Source organism: Canis lupus, chromosome 12 (assembly GCF_003254725.2).
Source record: "Canis lupus dingo isolate Sandy chromosome 12, ASM325472v2, whole genome shotgun sequence".
NCBI classification, from domain to species: domain Eukaryota; kingdom Metazoa; phylum Chordata; class Mammalia; order Carnivora; family Canidae; genus Canis; species Canis lupus.
Genome location: NC_064254.1, coordinates 9,942,424 through 9,963,602, shown reverse-complemented (window position 1 = coordinate 9,963,602; position 21,179 = coordinate 9,942,424). Strand labels below are relative to the sequence as shown.

The 21,179-nt window shown below is 42.1% G+C and overlaps 2 protein-coding genes across 18 annotated transcripts in view; one reads left to right on the top strand and one right to left on the bottom strand.

The window, feature by feature from the left end:
• NFYA (nuclear transcription factor Y subunit alpha) overlaps positions 1-15,247 on the bottom strand; it is a 32,635-nt gene extending 17,388 nt beyond the window's left edge. For 2 of the 14 annotated variants that reach the window (XM_025418693.3, XM_025418702.3), the window contains exons 1-4: positions 14,147-14,282; positions 7,073-7,220; positions 5,179-5,265; positions 2,224-2,370 (exon numbers count right to left, since the gene is read on the bottom strand). In XM_025418693.3, the coding sequence (XP_025274478.1) occupies positions 2,224-2,370; positions 5,179-5,265; positions 7,073-7,147 (309 nt within the window). In that variant the 5' untranslated portion in view covers positions 7,148-7,220; positions 14,147-14,282. Of the gene's footprint in view, positions 1-2,223; positions 2,371-5,178; positions 5,266-7,072; positions 7,221-11,850; positions 11,984-13,773; positions 13,796-14,146; positions 14,287-15,163 lie in introns of those variants that run through there. The other 12 variants (XM_025418700.3, XM_049092088.1, XM_025418703.3 and 9 more) reach the window with 10 other exon arrangements.
• On the top strand, positions 14,581-20,537 carry OARD1 (O-acyl-ADP-ribose deacylase 1). 4 transcript variants are annotated; one of them, XM_025418707.3, is made up of 6 exons: positions 14,581-14,923; positions 15,484-15,564; positions 16,148-16,292; positions 17,207-17,265; positions 18,323-18,435; positions 19,828-20,537. In XM_025418707.3, exons 2-6 carry the CDS (start codon positions 15,526-15,528, stop codon positions 19,928-19,930), a joined length of 459 nt encoding a protein of 152 aa, XP_025274492.1. In that variant the 5' UTR covers positions 14,581-14,923; positions 15,484-15,525; the 3' UTR covers positions 19,931-20,537. The 4 variants fall into 4 exon arrangements, with proteins under 4 accessions (XP_025274492.1, XP_025274495.1, XP_025274493.1 ...); XM_025418708.3 differs by lacking the exon at positions 14,581-14,923 and adding an exon at positions 15,260-15,389; XM_049092089.1 differs by lacking the exon at positions 14,581-14,923 and having other exon boundaries at positions 15,483-15,615.
• The last annotated feature ends 642 nt before the right edge of the window (positions 20,538-21,179 follow it).

Below are 21,179 nucleotides of genomic sequence, written 5' to 3'. Positions count from 1 at the left end.
TTGGGAATCAAAGTCAGGTCACTACACTCACAGTACACTGTTGCTAGCGTTATAACACACTGTTTCTATTCAACAGTGGAGGGGAAGGTGTGGCAAGGGACTGGAGAGGAGGCAACAAAAGGGACAGAAATGAAACAGCAGTACAACACTGCAGCAAGCACACACACAAAATATATTTAAAGCCTCATACATTTATGCATGGAGCAATGTGGAAACTATTTTTAATCCTAACTACAACTCTATCTTGGCAAAAATATGCCAACGGCCTTAAAAATGATCTTACCCTTTACTCAAACAATCCCCTCACTCCAAAGAAATTACTCTAAGAATTCAACTGAAAAATAAGGCAATCACACTCAAATACAGTTATGGTAACCTTACCTATCAGAGCAAAAAACTAAAAATAAAGCAAAACAGACAAAAAATCTCAGTACAAAAAATCCCAGTAATTTACAATTACTCTGTAAATTGTAAATTCTGATTCATCAAATTGGTTGATCATTATGAAGGGATTAAAAATGGTAAGAAAATGATGTGGAAGTAAGTTAAATTTTAATAAAAGCAAACTAAAACACTACCAAACACATAAAACTATATGCATAATTATGCCCCCAAAGTGTACATAAAATGATTAAGGGCTTATATAAAATTCAGAGTTATCAAGTAGTGTGATTGTGGCTGGGTTTTTTCAACTTACATTAAATTCCTCCAGAAAAATTAAATCATTGTGATCATTTTAATTGTTAAAATATAGATATACTAAAAGGTTAATAATTTTCCCTTGCCCTCACTTCTGTGCACATAAACATATATACCCATGAGTGTTCAGCTATCCATTACAGAAATCACATAGTATATTTCTGTGCAAATTATTTTTCACTAAAAATACTTCAATATCGACTACCCACCCGGTAAACACTTCATCTTTTTTAACAAGGACAAAATGCTCCATATATGAACATATGCAGTATGATGTATTCAACCATTTCTTTATCCTTATTGATGGAATGGACAGTTGGGTACCTTTTTCTTTTTTTTTTTCCTAGTACACCTAGTACAATGCTGCAATAAAGGTCTGTACATTTTTCCCTGTACACAGATGCTTTTCTTAACACAATGGATTCTCAGAAGTGGAGCAGAAGTATCAAAGGTTTATATTTATGTATTTAATAGTGAGATGCCTTCAGAATTTGAAATTACCAATAATAATGAGTGTTTCCTTTTCTCTACACCCACCCCAGCACTGGATATAAACTCTTTATAATTTTTACAAACTCAATAAAAATCCTTCTAGTTGTTTTTTTTTAATTTAATTTAATTTTATTTTATTTATTTATGATAGGCACACAGTGAGAGAGAGAGAGAAGCAGAGACATAGGCAGAGGGAGAAGCAGGCTCCATGAATCGGGAGCCCGACGTGGGATTCGATCCCGGGTCTCCAGGATCGCGCCCTGGGCCAAAGGCAGGCGCTAAACTGCTGCGCCACCCAGGGATCCCAATCCTTCTAGTTTTTAAAACTTTGATGTCACCAAGCTGCATGTCTCGTTTACCTTTGTTTTCTGTTTCTGATTTGGTCTTTCCCGTAGATTTACCTAGCTACTTCAGTGGTCTGTTTACAGAATCAGTTTTTATTTACCCTTTCTACATTTTTATTAATTTTCTACTTCATTCATTTTAACCTATTTTTTGCTTATTTTGTCCTTTCTTTTCCTCACTTCAAAAGAGAAATACCATTCATTTTTTAGTTCTCTTAAAGTATTTAAGGGTTATACATTTTGCTCTAAGTGTGTGATGGGTTTACACTTAAGTATTTTCTTGTTCATTACTTGCTAGATAATTCAAATTATAAATCACTTGCAAAGAGATGAAAGGATAACATTTCTAACCAAAAACAATAATTTCCAAAGCACACTGTAAATTCCCTCAGTTGCCAGAAGTTCCAACAAAGATCAAAGCAATGAATTACTTCTATTAAACTAGATTCTTATTTTTTTGCATTCTTTATATACTGACTCAAGATCATGCCCAACATCTCAGTCCTTACACCAGAGACATCCAATTTCTGTACAGTTCTGCTTTCTATCCCTGATAGTACAAAAGTAGAAAATCGTCTAATTGTGAATGTAGGGTGGCAGTTAAATGTCAAATCAACAAATAGTTCGAACAAGCTCTTCTTTCAGACATCTATTCTGATATTGTCTAAACATTTTTTGCATTGCTCACCTGCTGCAAACCCTGAGTCCCAGACACAGGTACTTGCATGATGGTTTGACCTTGTCCACCAGGGACAGCTTGGACCATGATAGGTTGGCCAGTTGACGTGATTAACTGGCCTCCACTGACCTGTACCATTAATGGCTGCCCCTGGACCTAGAAGGAAATAAAGTAAAAACAATGAAATAATGTAAGATACAAAAATGGTTTTTCCCAAAAGATAATCACTGGAACTATTCTGCTGCCTTCGTAAAGCGGGAAAAGATAGAAGAGAGACTAAGAAAATATGTCTCAAGTTCTTGTTTTCAAGTTACCCTCTTCAAAAACACTCTTTGACCAAATGCAAAGTTGAATACTTTAGGGTCAGATATAATGAAATATACCCAGGGTCTCAGAAGATATAAGGTATTTGTCATCAAATACAGGCTAAATCCATGAGAAGCACTTAATCAAAACATCCAGACTATGTGCTTTTTGAGACTAAGATTCAGGAATAGTTTCTTGTGAAGCTTGGAGAGGAGGCAATGAGAGGGAGGGCTGATGGTGGTGATGGTGGTTGAGTGCAAATTCTAAATAACCTGGAAGGAATAAATCAAACTACCTAGCAATGACTCCAGGAGGCTGGGTAACAAGCAGCTCTGGAAGTTTAAGCAGAAGACCCTTTCTCCCCATAGTCTCTCAGGCATAAATGAAATATATAACGTTTGCCCTCCATTTCACTCTGGGAATTCTAGTCCTGTGGTTGTTTCAAGAGCCCACTAGAGAAGTCCTAGAAATATCTTCTGGTCAATTTTAAAACTCTGTGGTGGAATTCCTCACACTGGACCCTGCAATATCTGCATAGTTGTTTTGTTTTTAGCAGAAATAGTGATAAATTGGGGAGTACACTCAAGTGTACCAAAAACCTCCCAACTTCCAAGCTCCTATGAGTAAATGGCTTAATCTAGAAGCCAGAGCATTATATATGCTCTATAACATCTTGAGTCCCAATATAAAAATACCTAGCACTAAATTGAATGAACCCTGGAAGCCAAAAAAAACAAACCATGTTAGAAATGAAATGGAATGTTCAAAAGAATAGCTCCAAGTCCAAAACTTTCATTTCCAGATCCTGTCTTTGTCTCAAGGAATTATTTGTAACAGAACACAAGAATATTCATAGGGCTAAAATATTCATTCTTAATGCCATTGAAAAGCGTGTTCAAGTAACAGTAACTGGTTAAAAGATCAATATTCCCTAGATGATAGATTAGAAATTAAGGCCCCCTCCTCACCAGTACCACCACCACCACCACCAAATGCATCAGAATCTTCAGGAACTTTTAAATCCTAAGTTTTATAAACTGTTCATTGAAAAATTCCACTTTATTTTTTAAAGGACTTTACAATCTGATTCTCTCATGCTTTCTCCTTTCCTTATCAAATTAAATTCCCTTTGCTACACCAATGTTTGCATATACTCCATCAAAAAGAATTGTTCTGAATATTTATTAAATGAGTAACTGAAAGAAGTATTAAAAATTCTCCAACATAATGAGACCCCTAGAGGAAAGGTTTTCATTATTTCCATAAAGTTGTCCCCATTTTTCTTAAAATCTATAAGTAAGAAACATAAAGTGTTAAGGCTCAACTATTCATAAATTTCTGGCTACCCATCATCTTGAACTTCTCCCATCACTAATATGTTAAATGTGCACATGATAAACCATTTGAGACTCCAAGGAGCCCACTGTGTTTACAACATATGAATGATTACAAGGACACATGCATCAGACAAGAAGCCATACAGTTAAGAGCATGTTACATTCCCATTCCACAAATGGTTAATGACAATACTGTTTTATGTATCAATAAGATGAAGCAAGCATGAAAAACATGAAGAACAAGCTGTTGAACTCTGAGATTTGAACATGGTTTGGGAGTACCTACAAGCTCATCTTTTTTTTAGCCTAATTTATGTTCAGAACTGACTGCTTCTCATCATCAGACACTACTGGTGGCAGATATGGGGTCGGGGGTAGGGCTCAAAGGTTAGGGTGAAATGATTACGGTGAGGGGCAGGTAACTGCCAGATGCTTAGCAGCACTGAAGTGAGATGCCTGTTCTATATTCTAGTTCCTACTTTGAATCATTTCCATTCAATGGAGGAAAAAAGGCAGGGTGATTTAAATTTTGCCAATTTCTCAAAAATAGTCATTTTAATCAAAGTAACCTGCAGACACAGAAAAGACTTAGGCTTCTACTCTCATTTTTACATAGGAACCGGGCAAAATATAACTCCACCTTAGGATATTTAGTTTGGCCATACATAATGTTAGGGAACTGCTCTGGTGAAGTAAGAATTTTTATAGTGGCAATAATACCTAAGACTTATAGAAAGCAAATTCCACCTCTGTCCAATAAGAGGTATAGAGTAATCTTTGCCTGTAGTAATAAAACAGGTCATGGTCTCCTAGGAAGGGTAGTGAAAAGGCAGCAGTTAAGAGATTAACAGATTTATTGATTAGATACACCTTGCCAAGTACAAGGATTATTATGCAGCTAAATTGCCCTTTCAACAAAAATAAAGCATAATCTAACCCTAGCTATTTTTTATTCCACTATTATAAATACAAGTCCACAGATTTTACCATGCAACCTGATTATACAGCTTGGGCTCTAAATAGATTCTAATGCCACTTGTAAGAATTTCTTACTGTCTCTTATGCCATTTCCTTCCCGGGTATTCCCAAAGAAACACAAGAGCCAAATTTAATTTTCAGAAAATTGATACTGGGGTCACTGCATGACTGGGCATGAAACACAAGGAAACTGGAATCTTATAAGCCTCAAAGACAAGCTAACAGCATCAGAAACATGCAACTGACTTTGTCATTCCTCTTTGAGATCCTACCACAAATAGCACCAGACATGAAGACAGGAGAATTTCATGCAGTGCTTACAGAGAATCAGAGAGGGCACCACTACCTGGAGGGTCTGGACTTGCTGGCCTGAGGCGGATGCCACCTGGGCCTCAGTCTGCAACTGGACAGCAGTGACACCACCCTGCTGCTGAGAACAGGAACAGGAAGAGCTTGAAATGTATCAGGAAGGAAATGTATAGTTCAAGACATGAGATCACCTTACCTCCTGTGGGAGAGGGAGTCTTCTTTCAACAGCCCCACCCAACAGAGGACTTTCAAACTGTACAGCCTCCCTATGCTGAAACTGTTTTGTTGTAGGTAACAGGATTAAAGATATTAGCCCTTTGTCCCCATAGTGAAACTCAAAACACATTTCCATGACTCAAAAACAATAGTTGTCATCATTAACACAAATTTTTTTAATGCAATCATTCCCTCCAGAAATAAGCATTTGATCCTTCTGCCTAAAGTTATCTTAATGCTCTTTTTATTTTCTCAAATGAGTTCACAAAAACAAAGTTATCAGGTTTTTACAGCTTTGAAGCCAAAATGAAGAATTTCTGGGACTTAAATGTAATCGCCAGATAGGAGAATAAAGCAATCACTGTGAACCAAAATCATCTTCATGTTGGTCACTGCTCTCATGTTCCCAAACTAAGATTATTTGTATTCACTTATTTACCTTAGAAGCAATGTTTTCAGTGATTTAACCTAATTTTTATATCCTTTAATGGTTAAGTTCTGACCAAACAAGACTTCATCCATCAGGGGGTGGTGTGAATAGAGGGCCCTTTGTGGAATCCCCTTTCCTAAGGAGGCAGTTGAAGGAAGCTACCAGAGACACAGCAGCTATGTGGAAGGAAAAGCCAATGAAGGAGTTTAAATAATTAATATATTTTAATCAAGAGTTGCTCCTTTCTTTGATCATTAAATAAGAACAATTCATCATCAAAATAGCCTTTGTACTCCTGACCATCTACTTTTTTGTATTATCTAAGTTCCCTCATGGAAACGAAACATTCACCAGTCTTGGCCTAAGGTCAAAGTGATACATAATAAATGTATTTTCTTCGTGGGAGAAATACAAGTAAACTTTCATGAAAATAAAAAGCTAGGTACAGAGCATCAGAACATGTCATCTCTGTATAAACCTAAGAAAGCAATCTTTTTATTTATTTTCAAAAGCATGGTTTCTTTCTTTCTTTCCTTTTTTTTTATTCATTCATGAGAGACAGAGAGAGAGAGAGAAAGAGGCAGAGACACAGGCAGAGGGAGAAGCAGGTTCCATGCAGGAAGCCTGAACCTGAATGTGGGGCTCGATCCAGGGTCTCCAGTATCACACCCTGGACTGAAGGCGGCGCTAAACCACTGAGCCACCCGGACTGCCCCGCAATCTATCTTTTTAAAGAGTAAGCCAACAGGGAGTTCCATTCTCATATGTGCTTATTCATAAAAGTGGCTAAGTATCAACCTAATGCTGAACTAGAATTTTCAAAATAAGCACCATGACGGATCAAATAAAAAAACAGGAGATTTCTTAGATGCTAACAATCTTGGTTTATCCATGGTGGCCAAAGCCTTTTTTAAAAGATCACAAAGCTAGCTTAATTGAGGAAAGGAAAACAACAAAAATGATTTCAAAAAAACCCCAAAAACTCCAAATTTCCATCTGAGAACACTCTAGGTTTTGACTTTAGCAAAGTGAAATGAGCAATTCAGTGTTAAACCAGACTCCCCAAAAGAGCAAATTCTATATGGTCATGGACTGTATATAGAGCTCGGAACACATGGAACATGAGAGAAATCGCAACAAATCCAATCTTCAAAAAAGCACTCTGGCACAAGTCACCAGACCTATTATTCATAAGATTTGGTACTTCTAAATAATTCCCCATGTAGGTGGTGCCATTCTGGGCTCCATTACTGTGCTGTTTAAAGCAGTTTTACTTCCATACCTGCTGCTGAATTTGTCCAGCCTGCACAACAATCTGCTCTGTCGAACTATTGCTGTTTGCTGTATACTGCTCCATGATCCCTCCAAGTTAGAATCCTGTCCACAGTGAGTTTCACTCAGGAGATCCTAGAAGACTGCGAAATGCACTCCTATTAGAAAGGTTGGGAAAGAAACTAAGTGAGATTGTTAATAAAAGCCTCACCAGACTGATTGACATTGATAACTTATTGTTGTGCTTTATTCCCAAGTCAACAGGTAAGAGAATAGGAAATGTCCGTTTTTGATATCATTTGTAACTAGGATGACAAGGCACGCTCATGCCAACAATTTCATAATGCCATTTCACATGTCTTGGAAGTGCTTTTAGTTATTTCTTATTGGCAGCCTTACCTTTCAAATACTACCAGGGCAACATTTCCAACTTCCAAACACTCAGGAAACTACAATACCACACGTTGTTACAAAGCCTACTTAACACTAGTTTTCAGGTCTGCACATGTACTTTAGAGGATAAACAGTTTCTTTAATTTAAAGCACATACTTGCTACCTGCTCGTCAATACAATACCAAAGCGCTACTCTAGTTCACTACAAATGGTCTGCAGTGTAAAACTTCACTGCTTATTACCTAGTAAGGAAATTACCCAGACCTGAAGTCAACCATTCTTCATATCAAAATCTCCATTAAGTAGTATTGAGAAGTCTTGAGCAAAGGTTTAAGAATCTGCATTTTAATCCAGAGCAAGGAATAAGAAGTTATACTTATGGCAGAAATGTTTATAGATTAAATAGGAAAAATTTTTATGACCTATTAAGACTACAAGTTTTTCTAAAAAGAACGTAAGTTTCCCCCACTCTTACATTTGAATGCCTACAATATCCTACCCTTTATTAAATAATTTTAACTTTCTTTGGGTCATGAGGTCGAGCTCTTTGTTGGGTTCCACACTCAACACAGTTTGTCTAAGATTCTCTCTCTCTCCTTCTGCACCCTCCCCGCATCCTGCAGTCTCTACCTCTAAATAAATCTTAAAAAATTATCTCCCTCTGCCCCTCCCCCATTCATAATTGTGCACACTCTCTCTCAATAAATAAATAAAATCTTAAAAGAAGAGTAATGAGAACATTATTAATGAACCCCCACAGCCATCTCCAAATCTTACTCCATGGTCAATCCTGTCACACATCTCATCCAATTTTCACTCACCCCTGAATTATTTTGCAGTAAATCCCAGACACTGTATTATTCTAAGATTCTGTGAATACTTTAGTATCTTATCTCTAAAGAAGAAGGACTCTTCTTTTGACTTTACCTTTATATCACAATATTGTCTCTACAGTATCATTTCAAACATTAGAAAATGAGTTAAGTCCTTAAATATTTTCAAATAACCAGGCCTACGTCAAATTAACTCTTCTCACACCCCTTATCACATAAAGATTCTTTTTTTTTTTAATTTTTATTTATTTATGATAGTCACAGAGAGAGAAAGAGAGAGAGGCAGAGACATAGGCAGAGGGAGAAGCAGGCTCCATGCACCAGGAGCCCGATGTGGGATTCGATCCCGGGTCTCCAGGATCGCGCCCTGGGCCAAAGGCAGGCGCCAAACCGCTGCGCCACCCAGGGATCCCAAGATTCTTTTAAAATAAGGTCACTATTAGATAAATGAAAATGGTATTTGAGAACCTTAGATAAACTTGATTCAAAAATTTAAAATTATACCAACTACCAAAGGGTAATATACCTTGGAAGTATGGCAGAAGTACAGATACACATAAGCAAAACATAGATAAATCTTTGCCCACAACTCCAGGCCTTCATAAATTCTAAAATTTGAATGATAAAGTTATGTGAGCCGAAATGAACTACATATTACGTCAGCAAAGAAATGCACTACTCTACAAAAATCCACACGTGGTAGAGGAGATTAATCACTTGTAAACTGTCTCAATATGGTGTGAAAGAAATAAAAATATATTCAAGTGCATGTAAAGTATTTAGGAAGAAGTATATTTAGGTATAAAACTCACTCTGAAATATATCAAAAATACGATGTATTGATAGATGAATGGATAGATAGCTGACAAATCAAGCATGGTAGTGTTAAGAGGAGAGACTCTAGGTGATAGGTATGCTGGTGTTTATTTAAAATTCTTTTACCTTTACTGTATGTTTGAAAATTTTTATACTAAAAATGTAGCCTAGTTCTCATAACCAACATGGTATAAGAACCATAAATAAGTGACAAGATGACTATGCCATCGCTGCATGATGTTCCGTGGCCATATGGTTCTCTAACTCACTACCCTTTGCTCTGATGGAATGCTCACCAAGCAACTAACCATAATTTGGATTTACATTTAGATAAGCCAATAGAGAACAAATACAACAGCAACATAAATAAACTTGAGTTCTCTCTTGTTGCATACTGACAAACTGACTTTTTGATTTTTACTCTTCTGAACTGGTTGACTAATTGGCTCCTGAGAGATTCTGGTAACAGTATGGAAAATCAGGTTTTCAGCAAGACAAAGTGACTCTGCGAGGGAAGTAAATGTTCTTCCCTAAACTATCTTGTTTCTAACTGCAACACAATATATGTTTAAAAACCAATAAAATGAAAGAATTCAGGATCACGATTCAAAAGAGCATAAGTGATTCCATTTATATGAAACCCTCAAAAGGCCATAATAATCTAGAGACAGAAAGCAGGTCAGTGGTTTACCTGGGACTGGAAAGGTGGGGTGGGGGTGGGAAGCTAATTGGGTTTGAGCATCTGGAACTTTCTGGGGTTATGAAAATGTTTTATATGCATTTTTATTGTGATGATGGTCACATAGATGTAGAAACTTGTCTAATTAAAATGTATACTTAAAATGATTACCCTTTGTGTCTAAACTGTAACTCAATAAAGTTGATTTTAAACATTAGGATCATGAAAGAATATCCTTTCAACACCACCATTCCCTCACCAAAATCCCCTCTCTGTATGAGATTTTTTCCCTGGTCACTAATTTCCAGAAATTTATTTTATGAAGGACGTGAGAGAGTAATAAACAGAATGTCCTACAGATTTTCCTCTTAACTAGTTTACACTGGTAATACAAATGTTCCAATTTAAAAACATTTCGATCCATGGTACTCTGAAGGGGAAAAAGGAAACACTTCTCCACCTAATAACAATTATCTCTCACATCAATGAGGGACTCAGGTTGCAACATGATTTTGAGACTACTGATGGGGAGTTATGTACCCAACTGGCTTCACTGAAGCCATGTGCTCCTACTACCTTGAACCTCAGTTGCCAAAACTGCAATACAATGTGATATTGTCTTCCCTCCAGTGCTTTTCTGTCCAAGATTTGAACAAAATTAAGCCAGCTGGATTTATTCAGCCTAGCTCTTGAGCCTAACAGTTTTGGGTGTTTCTTCCTCAAAGAGTGATTATGTGTATATTTTGGCTAGCATGAAAATCTTCTTCCTCCCCACCTGAAAGTGCAAGCTAAACATAACTGACTACTGGGAACTCATTCTATGTGGCCCTACACATTTTAAAACTAAAACTTCCGAAAGCTCAATGATAAGGATGTGAAAAGCTCCTCGAATTTACTATATTTAACAATCACTACCAGGTAAAGACTACTACAGTGCCTTCAGATTGTTTTGACCACAATTCTCAGGAAGATACACATTTTGTATCACAGATTACTGCAACCAGTACATAGAAAAAAAAAAAAAGGTAACTGAAACAAAATTTCCAAGAATGTATATCTTTATGTAACACAGATGCACATTGATATTTCCTATTGTATTACAAAAAAAAAAAAAAAAAAAAAAAAAAGAGCAGCATTACCAACTACGTTAAATTCACAACTCAACAAATGGGTCCTAATCTGTGTTTGATAAAAGACCAGAGAACAAAGGACTGTCCAGCTTCCCTGCTGTCTGAGGGATTTCCGGATTGGAGTTCCTAATTTGCTCCTTGTCTCCACTAATGATGCACCATCTGCCAGACATCATCCTTAAAGTTTCAGAAATAAAAAGAAAACTCTGATGAAAATCCTAATGTCAGAGTCTTTAAGTTTGGTAAAGAAGTAAAAATCTGTACTGGAACTCTGAGAAGGTAAAACAGTAATAGGGAGAAAAAACATTTCTTCCACTGTGAGATAGGTAAGTCAAAGAAGGCTTTAGGAAAATGTGGCATCTGACTTGATCCAAAGTGAGAAGGATTTAGCACGTGATGGTGTCAGAGGGGGTGGAGTACTCTAAACGAAGAGAGCGTAAAAGCAAGAAATAGAAATTTCAGGATATGAACAGCGGGCTAGAAAGCCCTATGTCTGGGACGCCTGGGTGGCTCAGCGGTTGAGCGTTGGCATTGCTCAGGGTGTGATCCCTGGGTCCTGGGATCGAGTCCCACATCAGGCTCCCTGCGTGGAGCCTGCTTCTCCCTCTGCCTGTGTCTCTGTCTCTCCCTCTCTCTGTGTCTCTCATGAATAAATAAATAAAATCATAAAAAAAAAAAAAAAAAGCCCCATGTCAAGAGAGAACTAGAGGCCAGAATATGATCTCTTAAAATTCCAGGGAAAGTTCTTCTGCAGACAGGTGGATGCTCTACAGATGTTTAGCGTAACAACAACCAGACTGTAATTTGTTACTGCCTTTTAGGAAAAAAAGTCTAATGAAAATGCCTGGTGGTTTTAAAGAGGCTAGATACATCCATTTTTACATACTAAGGTTAAAACAATATTTGGAAAATAAATATAAATGTTCTAAAAAATACCTCAGACGTGATGTCCCATCTAACCAATGTGGATAATATTTAAATGAGCTTAAGAATATGATTTAAGGGATCCCTGGGTGGCGCAGCGGTTTGGCGCCTGCCTTTGGCCCAGGGCGCGATCCTGGAGACCCGGGATCGAATCCCACGTCGGGCTCCCGGTGCATGGAGCCTGCTTCTCCCTCTGCCTGTGTCTCTGCCTCTCTCTCTCTCTCTCTGTGACTATCATGAATAAATAAATAAAAAAAAAAAAAAAAAAAAGAATATGATTTAAACAATAAGAAACATGTTCTAAAAAGTGAAAACAACAAAAAAAGCTGTGCCTGAAGTTTTACTAGTGGAGAGAGCACTGGACCAGGAAGAGTTTTCTGAAACTTATTAGTTTTTTTTTTCTTATTAGTTTTTTTTTTTTTATGACCTTAAATGTGATTATAAAAATGGGCACCATATACTTAAGACCTACTCTACCGGCCAAGACTATAGTAGGTGCTTCACAGGACTAACAGCTTTTAAAGTCCTAGGAGAAAAATCTTTCTTTCTTCCCCCAAAGTCAGCTGCTGTTGTGGAGCAGAAGCCCACAGGTCAGAAACTTTTTTTTTCCAATCCTGGAAAAAAATACACTTTGAGATTACTTCCATCTGAACCTCCAAAAGATAACTGCTTCTGAAAATCCCTTATCAAGATATACAGGTGCTTTTACCAATTAGTCTTTCCAGCCTAAATTCTTCCCCCTTAAACACAGCATAATTTGGTATCTCTGGACATCCTCTTCTTCTCTCTGTGCCTAATGCTCTTCCATTCTTTCCTGTCGGAAAAAATCCTATTGTCTGTCCTTCAAGGCCAATGGAAAGTGTGGCAACATCGAATCTTCCACCAAGGCTGTTAGGAGCTCACACACCAGTACTTCACAGAACTGAACTTGGCCTCATTATAGCACTAACTGTTAAATATTAATTAGCTGTCCACTTGTTAATCCACCAGGCAGGCAAGGTTCTTACTGACCTCTATCTGCTTCCTCCCCAGCATATAGATTGATGCTTGGTACATACTAACTGCTAGAGACATGGCTGTCAATGGAGATTTCGTCTCACCCTAACAGAAAACCCCACAATATTGTTAACGCTCTATAAATACCTACTTGGAAAACATTAACAGGGAGTTACAAAGTATGCTAGAAAAAAAATAATAAATCAAGAGACGGCTGTGGACTGCACTAATGGGTCAAACCTGACACGTGCAAAGTGAAAGGGGAAAAAAAAGAAAGAAAGAAATCTGCATTCCCAAAGGAGGGAGAGTTCGCCAGAGGAGCGAAGGAGAAAACTAGTAATACGAGAAACAAGTTGTGCGTGCAGCCTCCGGGAAAAGGAACGCGCAGGGCTGGCAATCTTCTAAGAGTGAGAGGTTGCAGGCACCCAGTGGACTGGCCGGCTGCACGGCCGGGACAAGAAAGGGAGACCGCTTGGTCGGACTCCAAGACGGAGGTGTGCGGTTCTTTCCCGGGCGAGCGGGGCGGGGAGAAGAGGAAATGACGAGCCAAAAGGGGGTGGTAACGGCGCCGGGCCGGAGACCCGGGCCGAGCGTGCGGAGAGGAGGGGCGCGGCGGGGCCGGGGAGTGGGCGCGCCAACCGACCCCCTCCCGCGACCCCGGGGCCGGCGCGGCGGGCCCGCTCCCTCTCCCCGCCGCGGTCAGGGCCCCGTGGCCGCGGCGCGCACCTTCCCCGGGGCCTCACTCGCGACCCGGGGCCGGGGTGGGGGCGGGGGCGGGGGGGGGGCAGGCCAGCAGACCCGGCTCCCGGGGAGCCAGGGATGGCGGGGCCCCCGGAAGGTCGCCCGCCCCGAGGGCCAGAGCACGGAGGGGGCCAGGGCGGACTTGAGTGTGAGGCCGGGGCGATCTGGAGGAGACCAAGGCCCCGGGCGTGCGTGGACCTGGGCGGAGGGGCGCTGGTGGCAAGCGGGCCCACGAACCCCGAGCCTGGGGCCTGACAACTGGGCCTGAAGAGCCCAAGAAAGCGGGCGCATCCCCAACGGCACAGGCCCCCTGCAAGGGTCTGGACCCCGAGCTGCTCGCTCCGAGGGCGCCGTCCCCGCGCGGGGCGGCCCCCTGCAGGCCCCGGCCGGGAGTGGCCCGGGGCACTCCCAGGCCCCGGGCCCGGGCCGCCGGCCGCCCCGCTCGGCTGGGCTCAGCGAGACTCCCGGGGCTCGACGGGCGCCTGGGCCTCTCCTGAGTGGTCAGCGAGACCCGCCAATCGGGGCGCTGGGGCCGGCTCTGGGCCGCTGGATATTGGCTCCTCACACTCACCGTGCCTCGCTCCCCCGGTTCGCTGCCCGCGCTGATTGGCTCCAGTACCGGACCCCGAAACCCAATCAGAGGCTCCAGCCGCCGCTGCCGCCGCCACTGCCGCTGCCTCGCAAAATGGCGAACCCGAACAAAGGGGAATCGGGCCTCCCTCCAACCGCCTCCGCGCAGGCGCCTCGGAGACCACGCCCCCTAACCCCAGCAGCGGGCTCGCCCCACCCCCCGTTGGAGGAGCATCGCGCAGGCGTGCCGCGGAGCCACGCCCACTTCTCTGACTTGACACCGCCGCGGGCTGGAGGAACACGCAGGCGCCTTCGAGAGGCGCCAGATCCTTGAACTCAAACGCCGCCCTCGACATAGCACTACGCAGGCGCTAACTAGCGCCTTTGCCAACTGCCCACCCCTTTCGCTGCGGTCGCAGGAGACACCCCCCCCCGGGGGCTAATGCGCAAGCGCCGTTCTTCCCCCACTCGCGGTGGGCTGTCTCGTTACGCATGCCCGGGCGGCGGCGGGACATTCCACGGATCTTACCGCCGGAAGTTCGGCGGCCATTACCAAAGAGTACGGGCTCGGCGGGCCAGCTAGAGGGGCTTGTTTCCGCCCCGCTCCCGCGCGGCGGGCGGCCATCTTACGTGCGCGCAATTTAGGGCTGCGGCGGGATTGGCTCCGCGTCGGGGGTCCGTGCGCGGCTTCCCACCTACCAGGGCCGGATCCCGAGCCCTTCCCCGCGGGGCGGGACCTCGCAACGGCCGACTCCTGACCCGGTGGAGGGTAACCCCGGTACGTCGAGGCTCCGAGCGGGCCTTCCCGCTCTTGCCCACGGGACCCCTCGCTGGCCGCCCTCGGGGTGGGAGGCGGGGTGGCAGGCCTCGCTTGGCCGCCTTCGCCTGCGCCTTCCCGGAGAGGCCGCTTCCCGCGTCCCCCGCGTCCCCCGCGTCCCCCGCGTCCCCCGCCCTCCGGCCCGGACGCTCAGCGGGACTGTGGCCAAGCCCCTCCCTTTCTCTTCCCGGCCAGACCCACCGGGGGAAATAGGCTTGGGTCGTGCCGAGAAGAGGAGACTGCCCCAAGCCCGCCGCGCCCGGGAGCGGACAAGGGAGGCGGCGCCTCGCGGGGCCCGCCTCTCGGCCGACGACAGCGCGGAAAGCGAGCGGGCCCGGCCGCCTCTGCCCCCGCCCCCGCCCCCGCCCGGCTCGGCCCTTGCCCCAGCAGAGCTTCGCATCCCGTCCCCGAGGCCCAGCAACAAGTGGTGCGGGAAGGCATCACCAGCCAAATGGGTGGTCAGGGCGCTTTGTAGTATATCGAGGCCGCCTAAGCATTGTTCCTTCCTTTTCCCTTCTCAGCTGGAGAAACCCCTTAAGTTCTGGGAATAGCGACTCCGTATCATGGCCGGCAGCCCTCATGAAGATGCGGAAGGAAGCAGAGTGCGTAGCGACTGTTAACTTATTGGTGAACAGAAATTCAGAGTAATTGAGGTCAAAAGCATAAACACTTTTTAATTAAAGCCATAATCGAATTGTCTCTCACTCTCTCTTTTTTATTTTCTTCCCTACCTTCTCCAGCTGTTTTGCTTCAAAAAGGCTGAAAGAGTCCGGGCAGAGACCCCATCCATCACTTTGCTTTTACACATTCTTTAGTTTGTGGTGGTTGACTCCCTTAAGTTCTGCAGATCTGGTTTTCATTTTTATTTTTTTTATTTATTTGTAACTTTTAAAGATTTTATTTACTTAATCATGAGAGACCCCGAGAGGGGCGGAGACACAGGCAGGGGGAGAGGCAGGCTCTTTGGGAGCCCAAGGCTGGGACCCAATCCCAGGATGCTGGGATCACCCCCTGAGCCAAAGGCAGAGAGAGGCTCAACCACCGAGCCACCCAGGCGACCCTGTGGATCTGGTTTTCAATCGAGGAGGGGTAGAGGTGGGGGACGCAGTCAAGGGAAATGAAAGAACTAGGCTTAGTGTTTTTCTGTATCAAATAAAACCTCTTCTTTCCCTTTTCACATTTTAGATCACTTATGTGAAAGGAGACCTTTTTGCATGCCCCAAAACAGACTCTTTAGCCCACTGTATCAGTGAGGATTGTCGAATGGGTGCTGGGATAGCTGTCCTCTTCAAGAAGAAATTTGGAGGGGTGCAGGAACTGTTAAACCAACGTGAGTTTTGAAAAACAGCTCAATTAGTGTGCCTTGTGTAGAGCATCATGGCCTCCTGTTATATTTTAAATATTAGACCAGGATATACATATTGAGGCAGGGCGGGGGGGTGGGGTTGGTTTCCTAACCACTGAGTACTTGTAACTCTTCAGATTAAGGTATTCCTCTACAAAAATGGCCTCTAGTTTGGGTCTTAACCACACCAAACTTGAATTCTTGTAAAGGTTTTTAATCTCTTCCTCTATCCTAAAACTTTCTTGATATTACTCCACTTTTCTGAAACCTTCAATAACCAAGGTGCTCAGCAAAGTCTACAGGTATTAACCCGACATTCAAGATCCTCTGTTTACTCATTTTATACTTAGTGTTCAAAGAGGCATTTCAAAATATCTTCCTTTCACTTTCTACCGGAGATTTTAAACCAGAGGTCTGTGTTAGAATCACATGTAGAGCTTCTGAAACAGTTGTTTATTGGGTCAGTGTGCCCTAATGATTCCTTTAAGACAATTTCATACCGTTTTATTGTAGTTCTCTATACATGACACTGCCTCTTCATTGAAAACTCCTTAGTGATTAGGAACTTTTATTACAGTTATATTCTTCACAATGCTTAGCATGATAACTGTATGTAAAAAATCATTAAAGTTTTTCAAGTGAATAAGGATGTATTTGAAAATATGGTCAGGATAAAAGATGGGGTAAGAGGAAAACAAGCAAAAAAATAATGAGAAAGCTGGAAGCTAAGGCTGATAAGGAGCAAAGTGTTACAGTGTTTCTTCAGAATTGAAAATTATTTTTAGTTCTGAAGTGAACTCAGATCTATAAAGTTTCTTTTTTCAGATCGAAGAATGCAAATCGGTGCTTTGATTTCCCCCTCCCCCCCACCTTTCTATTATTGAATAACTTTTTCTTAGAAAAGAAATCTGGAGAAGTGGCTGTTCTGAAGAGAGATGGGCGATATATATATTACTTGGTAAGATGGGGGTCAATTCTCACTATGTCAGTTCCCACTAAGTCATAAGGACTGGTGAACATGTGGGCTGTACTGCATTTGCCTATCATAGTGGTCCATTCTAGACAGCTAAAGATAACAAAAAGCTTGTGATATCATGATAACTTGGATCAAGTGGTAGTGGCTATATGGAGCACAAGGGTTAGAAAAGAACATGAGGCTGCATCCCAGCTCCATGGGAAAGAGTACTGTGACAGCCACCAAAAACCTCTGTTCTAAGACTTGGAAAAGTTAGAGATGTTCCTCATACTTTAATTGTTTCCTAATTATAGTGAGATAGCAATAATAGTATCTCAAAAGACATGTGGCCCAAAGGAGTTTTTCTCTCATTCTTTCCTATTGACTGCAGTGCCTAGTATTACTTAACTCCTTCCCTGCCTTCTGTCTCAGTATGGGATTCTTTCACTGTCCGAATGGTCTCCAGGCTGCAGAAGGAATGTAGCTTCTTGGTGATGGTGCTGGGTCACTTACAGCAACCAACCCACTACACGTCTGAGTGGGACAGCACACTGAGTGGGGACGTGTCCTAAGCCCTTTGGATGCTCTCCTTAAAGTCAGTGTAGCTTCTAGTCTTGTTTGGAACGCTACCAGTTTCTCTGTTCTTTATAGAGAAACAAAAAGCAAATAAGCATCGTTTCTAAATAGACTTAACAGGAAGTTTTCAGGTGGTATTGGGTTCTCCCTTGTTGTAGATACATTGCTTATCTCTTGGAAGTGGCACAAGGACTTTCACCTACCTTGCTTAAAAACAATAGACAATAGGTACAGCCTGCCAATCTCCTTGGCTTCTTAGGAAAAGGAAAGGTTATCACATGGCAGGATTTCTCAGGCCCTTTTCATGGATTTTTCTGAGGCCCTCCTATAACTGGAAAGCACAGTTTGACATTTGTCATCCTGCTCTGAACTCTTCTATAAAAATATACTTACTTTAATTATTAGGATGTTGGGAGAATGTGATGGCTCTTCTTTGCCTATCATTTTGGACTAATGGAAGTTTGAATTCATTCTTTGTACTCAGATTACAAAGAAAAGGGCTTCACATAAGCCAACTTATGAGAACTTACAGAAGAGTTTAGAAGCCATGAAGTCCCATTGTCTGAAGAATGGAGTCACCGATCTCTCCATGCCCAGGCAAGGAAATCCAGGGCCCTGAATGAAGACTCGTAATTGGCTGGTGGGATTTGCTGTCTGACTTGAAAGCTTAACTCAAAATATAGGCTTGAAAGTGACAAATTTAAAAACTTAAAAAATCATCAGTGAACCAGTGGTCAGACATTAGGCTACCTTATACCCATTTCTTAACCTGGATTGACTGAATCAGGATAATTAAAACACACCAGTTTCAGCCTACTTTCTAGGGACGACATATTGCTCAGTCACCTTTGTTAAATTCTGGGTGTCTTCTGCCTGAGGCTGAGGCTCTGTTCTTGAAGGAGTAAAAGCCTAAGAACCAAGCTGAACAGTGGTGATATTCTGGGCCACTTAAGGTGTCCTGAACCTGTTAATCTGGTGCAAAGAAAGTTGTAAATTATCACTGCCTTTTAAACTGCATGCTTGTTTGTGGTCAGTGGGTAGTAGCCAGAGGATATGTCCCTTGTACATTGTCTTAGATCCTAGCTATTCAGAGCTTAAGGGAATGATATAAGGGGTTCAGTATTTACTTTCTTTTTAGGAATTAGGCTTGGGGTCATTAATCTTCCTGTCCAGTTTTGAGTCCGTACTGACCATACATGCAGGTTTGTTTTAAGCCCCAAGTTACTTAGGAATGTGACTACAAGATCCCTCATTTACCCTGGGCTTCAATGTATTCTGTCTTCTGTATCAGAAATTGTTGTGTGTTCTCATCACGATTTTTTAAGGGACTTAATTATCAGACTATATGAAATTAGCAATTTTAAGCCTTTTTCCCCTAGGGGTATCGAGGATCAATAAAGTAACGTCTTGGAAGAAAGGTGCCACACCTGAGGGGGGCACTTGATGGGATGAGCACTGGGTGTTATGCTATATGTTGGCAAATTGAACTCCAGTAAAAATAAATTAAAAAAAAAAAAGTGCCATGCAGAAGAGTTTTATGGACTGACTCAGGTTTTTTACTGGTGAACTGCATTCAGCTTGGCAATTCCAAGCTTTTCATTTTGAATTCCTTTTTGCAGAGATCCTGTCCTTTGTCCCTCTTTCTTTTTATCTCTTATCAAAAGTGTGTTTTTAAAATCCCAGCTAGTTTTTACCATTAGATATAGAAGGATAGTGAGTCACTCGTGTCGCTGTAGTCACCAATTTTCTCAAGGTAGCCTCAAACATAGAAGTGGCACCTTATTAGCAAAAAAGTGACAGCTATTGGATGTTGGGGCCATCAACCTTAGATGATTCACAACAGGAATTTACTTTGAAATTCCCGCCCATAGGTGTGGGGTCAGATTATTTGTCTTAATCCTTTGGGTGGGTGCAGCCTAAAGGAAGAGGGAAGCAGTGATTTCCTTGGTACCTTCATCACAACCTGTGGAGCTGTTTTGTCTTTTTCAGGATTGGATGTGGTCTTGATCGTCTGCAATGGGAAAATGTATCTGCAATGATTGAGGAAGTGTTTGAAGCAACAGACATCAGAATTACTGTGTACACACTGTGAACAGATGCACACTGTGGATGTGTCCATGATCTCCTGTGTCATCCCTACTGGACCATAGCACTGGGCGAACTGACCTTAAAACAGTCTAAAGAAAGTTTCATGTGAAGTAGTCTATGTCACAGGCTAGACTTTGGTTGCTGTGTTCTCATGATGAGACTGGGACTCTGGAGGAGGGATTGCTTGGAAAATGTTGATGTGATTTTTTTTTTTCTTTTTTCTTTTTCTTTTTTTTCTTTTTTTCTTTTTTTTTTTGACAGGAAAGTAAGGAGTAGAATGCCTCATATTAGGCAAGTAAACCAGATAGTTGATTGGGCCTCTGACCAGTTTTGCTCCAGGATACTACCTGACTTGTTCAGTCTGCCACTAGGTGGCAGCATTGATTCTACTTCTCTGCTGTTGAAGAGAAATTCCAGAAAGGATGAATATTTCAAGTAGTTTTTCATCTTTTGTCATTTGTGAGATTGTTTGATATTATCCATATGTCATATCCTAGGAGAGAATTCTGGGTTTTGTTTTGTTTAAATTACAAAAATAAGTCTTAACGTTGTTAATAAGAAATTTGTGGTGAGAGAAAAGGAAGAATAAATATCTTTTTCTTGGGGGTCCATTGAGGTTCTGTGCACACATCTGTTCTGGACCTGGGTAATGGAGGATTCACCTGTAACTTAATTGGAAAGAGTCAGACAAAAGGTCCAGTGGGCAGAACAGGGTGAGAAGAAAAACAGACAAGAACTGTGGGGTCAGCATTACTGGAAAGGTGGGAATTTAGGATCTCCTCATGGTGAACTCTTCCTCTCTTCTGTCCACCACATAGCTTCTACAATTGAATGGGTCTGAATTCAGTCATGGGACAAATGACATAATGTACATTCAATGCCTGCTAAATTGCTTAGGGCAGAGTAATGACTCAAATCAGTGGTTCTCAACAAAATCCTTATGAATCTTCTAAGAAAAAGGCTGACTTTCAAAAATTCTAGTTTGGTAGTTTGGGGTGTGGTGGGGGAGATGGCTTGGTTTCTTTGTGCTATGAAGCTGCAGAGAATTGTGATCATGCAGTCAGCTGGAATGGAAAACAGTACATGTTAGTCCCCTTCTCTTCTTAGGTTAAGAGAGCAGCACTTTATCCAATCCTGTGTTTACAGTGTAAGAATAGGTTCCTGGATTCATATCAAAGGTATTGGGAAAACTAGTGGAATTCTCTTTTACCATTACTATGATCCTAAGAGTTAAAATGGGTCCCTCGCTGGCT

Excerpts from the sequence above, each read along its gene's own strand:
- OARD1 (XM_025418707.3), top strand. The coding sequence starts at position 15,526 with ATGGCCGGCAGCCCTCATGAAGATGCGGAAGGAAGCAGA. Across the intron at positions 15,565-16,147 it reads AAGATGCGGAAGGAAGCAGA|ATCACTTATGTGAAAGGAGA; the intron begins GTGCGTAGCGAC and ends TTCACATTTTAG. Across the intron at positions 17,266-18,322 it reads GGCGATATATATATTACTTG|ATTACAAAGAAAAGGGCTTC; the intron begins GTAAGATGGGGG and ends CTTTGTACTCAG.